General features: G+C 41.5%; 2 protein-coding genes across 2 annotated transcripts; one reads left to right on the forward strand and one right to left on the reverse strand.

Annotated features, from left to right (window-relative positions):
- Positions 1-1,037: 1,037 nt before the first annotated feature.
- Positions 1,038-2,659, reverse strand: LOC106516072 (probable G-protein coupled receptor). The gene has a single exon (XM_014006254.1). It carries the CDS (start codon positions 2,579-2,581, stop codon positions 1,325-1,327), a length of 1,257 nt encoding a protein of 418 aa, XP_013861708.1. The 5' UTR covers positions 2,582-2,659; the 3' UTR covers positions 1,038-1,324.
- Positions 2,660-4,060: 1,401 nt separating this feature from the next.
- On the forward strand, positions 4,061-5,657 carry LOC106516073 (probable G-protein coupled receptor). Its single transcript, XM_014006255.1, has one exon. It carries the CDS (start codon positions 4,114-4,116, stop codon positions 5,368-5,370), a length of 1,257 nt encoding a protein of 418 aa, XP_013861709.1. The 5' UTR covers positions 4,061-4,113; the 3' UTR covers positions 5,371-5,657.
- Positions 5,658-5,981: the final 324 nt, after the last annotated feature.

The following is a 5,981-nucleotide window of genomic DNA, read 5'->3' on the forward strand; positions in this document are numbered from 1 at the left end:
TACATAACATAAATAGTCATTCCTGCACTAACAACACATTATAGCTGTGGTTAYTTTTATGTGATTCAGTGTAAATAGATTTTCACAGATTTTTTGATTATATCTCTGGGTGTTTGTGCAGATTAAGTGTTTTTCATTTGTCAGCTTTTTATCTGCATCACATGGTGTTATCCTTTAATCTGTGAAAGTGGCACATTCTCTCAGAACATCCACCAAAGAGGCTTTAAGACTTCAATGTATCATCAAACAAAGTATTTAATTAATATTTAATCTATTTAACTGATAAAACAATCATTTGTTTCATTAATTTCTAATATAAACATATCTTATATGATGCAGCTGTAAATAAAAACTTACAGCTGTTGAATCCTACACATAAGAATTGCTTCATCTGTTATGAAATGGCATTTTCTCCTTACATAATCCCATGTTWACTGGACTCAGTCTTAATCACAAGCTTTTTAGAAGTAGACTTATGAAGGTTAGGACCCAGACTGTCAGCTGGTCTGCTAAAAGGCTGTTTGTGCTCGTTAGTCTCACCTTTATATTCTGAGTCTTGTCTTCACTTCCCTGTCTGATCATTGTGCTGTTCACAGCCTGTATGTTTGTTGCCTTTTCATGCCTCGTCTCTGTCCATGTTTTCTTTTGTATTTTTGCTGCCACGCTAGCCTTTTTGTTTCATTAAATCAGTTTTGTTCTGCATTCAAGTCCTSGTGTCTGCCTGCATTTTGGGTTCCACACCCATCATAACAGATGTAAATAGTTTAATGAAATTAAACTACACCTGAAAACCAAAAGAAGGTGTTAAGCTGAAAAAAGAACACAAAGATGAATAATAACAAAATTCATCTCTTGATGGTTCATGTGTGATTCATGGTCTAATTGCAAAAAAGATTTTTTTTAGTTTATTGAAGCCAGAAGGAAACAAATGGGGGGGAAATGACCAAAAGTTTTAAGAAGTAGAGTTGATGATTACATTAATTTAACAGATAATTACAAACCAGTTGTTAAAAAGGAAGAGGATTGTTGACATTATTATTTATTCTTGAAAAAAAAAGATTTTCAACAGTTCTAAGTCAAAGTATAAGTAGTTTTTGTTATAGTTTATAAGTAAAACTGTACAAGTAACAATGTGATACACGTACTTGTCGAATTTTAAAAATTATATTTATTGATGGTATAAAAAGAAGAAAAATAACCACACAAATAAAATAAAAATGAACATTTTGGAGGTCTGAAAGCATTTTTAGACCAAACACAAAGACCTCCACATAAACAAAATATGTATAATGTTCTCTGTATTTGTTTCATCCAATTTTAAGATCTAACTAAACTCTTCCGGGACCTGACCTGGTATCCTGAAACCAGTCCGTCCAGTTTGATCCAGAGTACCTCTTGGACTGGGTGTGGCACAGCTGGCGCATGTCTCTAACATGCAGCTGGTCCTGTGGAGGAACTGCAGGAAGTTCTCATGGCCTGAGCCCTCGTGGCTGGAAGCAGCCAGCTCCAGCGGGCGGGCTGAGTAGCAGCGCCGCAGCTTCAGGAGCTCCTCCCTGATCTGTCTGTTGAGGAGCCCGTAGAAGAAAGGATTCATCGCAAAGGAGGAGTAAGCCAGCCAGGTGACGGCTTCCTCCAAGTCATTGGGGATGTGAGGTGTGGCATCTAGTATCAGATGGAGGTGGAAGGCGAAGTAAGGCAGCCAGCAGATTAGAAACTGGCCAACGACGACCGCCAGAGTGAGAGCAGCTTTACTGCCACCGAAAAGAAGGTCACGGGTGACCCTGCGAGGAGTGCTGTGGCTTGTGATGATGGTAATCTGGCTGTTTATGGAGTCAGAGCGATGCTTCGGCTGGTTGGTCGTCCACGATGGCAGAGGCGCGTGCTGCCGGGCTGCATCTCGAGCCACCTTGTACACGTTACAGTAGACCGCCAAAATCACAACAGCCGGAAAACAAAAACAAGTGACGCTGAAGAGCACGGAGAAGATCCGCCTGTGCTTGCAGTGGCTCCAGTGAAGGGAGCAGTGTGAAGCCCTGATGGTGCTCAGGCTGCTGTGGGAGGGCCAACCAAAAACTGTGGAAAAGCCCAGAACGAACGAGGCCACCCACACCATCACCATCACAGCCGCAGTCAGCTTCAGAGTCATCTTCACCTCATAGCGCATGGGGTGGACAATGTAGTAGTAACGCTCCACGCTTATGGCTGTGACCGTGAAGATGGAAGCAGCAACGAGGCTCACGTTGAGGAAAACGTACACCCGGCACCCCAACGTGGTGAACACCACCCGAGCAAAGTAGGGAGAGCTGGACACGATGCCGAGAGGCATGAGCAAGGTGGCACACAGCAGGTCCACGACGCACAGGTGGCACACGAAGGCAAACTTCCTGAGATGAGGAGCCTTGATGACGACCACCATGACAGCAGTGTTGGCCAGGAGTGCCAGAACGTTCAGGGTCACCATGAAAAACATGCCTATCAGGTCTTTGAGGCGGGTTTGCAGGTCAGGAAGGGTGCCCAGTTGTCTGTGGGGTGCGAAGGGCATCGTTGCCCAAGCAGAGTTGCTGCTATTGTGCTCCTCCATTATTCATAATAAAGGTTGCAAAGAACAAACCTGTGTGCCACTCCACTCCATTATGCAGGGATTAATCCAAAACATAAAAACTCTTCATTTCTGTAAAGAGAAGGGAAAGACCATTACAAACAAATATTTGTGTTAAACTGCTTTACTGTAGGACTATTTTTTTTGTTCATTTGAGATCAGTGAAAACTAATTCTGAACGCATCAAATACTAATCTTTAAGTTGATAAGGCTAAAGATGAGATGTTTTTGCATAATCGACAGCTGAGGAGAGTTAAAATCTATTTTTGAAGGGTCATTTGTTTTCATCTCAACAATAGTTTTGTTCTCATCATCATCACATTACTTTGATAATAGCCTTTCCACAGAGCCTCACTGCAATAGATCTGAACTGTCTCCTTAATATAAAAACAAAACTGACTCATTCAAAGATTATTTTGTATTGAGAAAACTGAAAAATAAATATTTGGTTTTTAGAAGAGCAAAGGGAAGTCTGTACAAAAATTTGTGCTGGAAATTAAAAAAAAAGTTACATTTTACAGTTTCAGTTTGCAACGTTTCTTTTGTTGGTGTCAGACTCCATGACTACTATGACATCACAATGATATTGTGAGCCCCACAAACAGAGCCACAGAAGAAATAAATCTGTGCTGTTAATATTTTCATATTGGGGCTTCTCTGATTTTCACATCATTTAATTCAATTCAAATCAATTTTAAAATATTTTTTAACCCCAAAGGGAAATTAACTTCTGATGGATATATATATATATATATATATCCATCAGAAGTTAATTTCCCTTTGGGGTTAAAAAATATTTTAAAATTGATTTGAATTGAATTAAATGATGTGAAAATCAGAGAAGCCCCAATATGAAAATATTAACAGCACAGATTTATTTCTTCTGTGGCTCTGTTTGTGGGGCTCACAATATCATTGTGATGTCATAGTAGTCATGGAGTCTGACACCAACAAAAGAAACGTTGCAAACTGAAACTGTAAAATGTAACTTTTTTTTTAATTTCCAGCACAAATTTTTGTACAGACTTCCCTTTGCTCTTCTAAAAACCAAATATTTATTTTTCAGTTTTCTCAATACAAAATAATCTTTGAATGAGTCAGTTTTGTTTTTATATTAAGGAGACAGTTCAGATCTATTGCAGTGAGGCTCTGTGGAAAGGCTATTATCAAAGTAATGTGATGATGATGAGAACAAAACTATTGTTGAGATGAAAACAAATGACCCTTCAAAAATAGATTTTAACTCTCCTCAGCTGTCGATTATGCAAAAACATCTCATCTTTAGCCTTATCAACTTAAAGATTAGTATTTGATGCGTTCAGAATTAGTTTTCACTGATCTCAAATGAACAAAAAAAATAGTCCTACAGTAAAGCAGTTTAACACAAATATTTGTTTGTAATGGTCTTTCCCTTCTCTTTACAGAAATGAAGAGTTTTTATGTTTTGGATTAATCCCTGCATAATGGAGTGGAGTGGCACACAGGTTTGTTCTTTGCAACCTTTATTATGAATAATGGAGGAGCACAATAGCAGCAACTCTGCTTGGGCAACGATGCCCTTCGCACCCCACAGACAACTGGGCACCCTTCCTGACCTGCAAACCCGCCTCAAAGACCTGATAGGCATGTTTTTCATGGTGACCCTGAACGTTCTGGCACTCCTGGCCAACACTGCTGTCATGGTGGTCGTCATCAAGGCTCCTCATCTCAGGAAGTTTGCCTTCGTGTGCCACCTGTGCGTCGTGGACCTGCTGTGTGCCACCTTGCTCATGCCTCTCGGCATCGTGTCCAGCTCTCCCTACTTTGCTCGGGTGGTGTTCACCACGTTGGGGTGCCGGGTGTACGTTTTCCTCAACGTGAGCCTCGTTGCTGCTTCCATCTTCACGGTCACAGCCATAAGCGTGGAGCGTTACTACTACATTGTCCACCCCATGCGCTATGAGGTGAAGATGACTCTGAAGCTGACTGCGGCTGTGATGGTGATGGTGTGGGTGGCCTCGTTCGTTCTGGGCTTTTCCACAGTTTTTGGTTGGCCCTCCCACAGCAGCCTGAGCACCATCAGGGCTTCACACTGCTCCCTTCACTGGAGCCACTGCAAGCACAGGCGGATCTTCTCCGTGCTCTTCAGCGTCACTTGTTTTTGTTTTCCGGCTGTTGTGATTTTGGCGGTCTACTGTAACGTGTACAAGGTGGCTCGAGATGCAGCCCGGCAGCACGCGCCTCTGCCATCGTGGACGACCAACCAGCCGAAGCATCGCTCTGACTCCATAAACAGCCAGATTACCATCATCACAAGCCACAGCACTCCTCGCAGGGTCACCCGTGACCTTCTTTTCGGTGGCAGTAAAGCTGCTCTCACTCTGGCGGTCGTCGTTGGCCAGTTTCTAATCTGCTGGCTGCCTTACTTCGCCTTCCACCTCCATCTGATACTAGATGCCACACCTCACATCCCCAATGACTTGGAGGAAGCCGTCACCTGGCTGGCTTACTCCTCCTTTGCGATGAATCCTTTCTTCTACGGGCTCCTCAACAGACAGATCAGGGAGGAGCTCCTGAAGCTGCGGCGCTGCTACTCAGCCCGCCCGCTGGAGCTGGCTGCTTCCAGCCACGAGGGCTCAGGCCATGAGAACTTCCTGCAGTTCCTCCACAGGACCAGCTGCATGTTAGAGACATGCGCCAGCTGTGCCACACCCAGTCCAAGAGGTACTCTGGATCAAACTGGACGGACTGGTTTCAGGATACCAGGTCAGGTCCCGGAAGAGTTTAGTTAGATCTTAAAATTGGATGAAACAAATACAGAGAACATTATACATATTTTGTTTATGTGGAGGTCTTTGTGTTTGGTCTAAAAATGCTTTCAGACCTCCAAAATGTTCATTTTTATTTTATTTGTGTGGTTATTTTTCTTCTTTTTATACCATCAATAAATATAATTTTTAAAATTCGACAAGTACGTGTATCACATTGTTACTTGTACAGTTTTACTTATAAACTATAACAAAAACTACTTATACTTTGACTTAGAACTGTTGAAAATCTTTTTTTTTCAAGAATAAATAATAATGTCAACAATCCTCTTCCTTTTTAACAACTGGTTTGTAATTATCTGTTAAATTAATGTAATCATCAACTCTACTTCTTAAAACTTTTGGTCATTTCCCCCCCATTTGTTTCCTTCTGGCTTCAATAAACTAAAAAAAATCTTTTTTGCAATTAGACCATGAATCACACATGAACCATCAAGAGATGAATTTTGTTATTATTCATCTTTGTGTTCTTTTTTCAGCTTAACACCTTCTTTTGGTTTTCAGGTGTAGTTTAATTTCATTAAACTATTTACATCTGTTATGATGGGTGTGGAACCCAAAATGCAGGCAGACAC

The sequence above is a fragment of the Austrofundulus limnaeus genome, unplaced genomic scaffold, assembly GCF_001266775.1.
Source record: "Austrofundulus limnaeus strain Quisiro unplaced genomic scaffold, Austrofundulus_limnaeus-1.0 Scaffold35, whole genome shotgun sequence".
Lineage (NCBI taxonomy): Eukaryota > Metazoa > Chordata > Actinopteri > Cyprinodontiformes > Rivulidae > Austrofundulus > Austrofundulus limnaeus.

Excerpts from the sequence above, each read along its gene's own strand:
- LOC106516073 (XM_014006255.1), top strand. The coding sequence starts at position 4,114 with ATGGAGGAGCACAATAGCAGCAACTCTGCTTGGGCAACGATGCCCTTC.
- LOC106516072 (XM_014006254.1), bottom strand. The coding sequence starts at position 2,581 with ATGGAGGAGCACAATAGCAGCAACTCTGCTTGGGCAACGATGCCCTTC.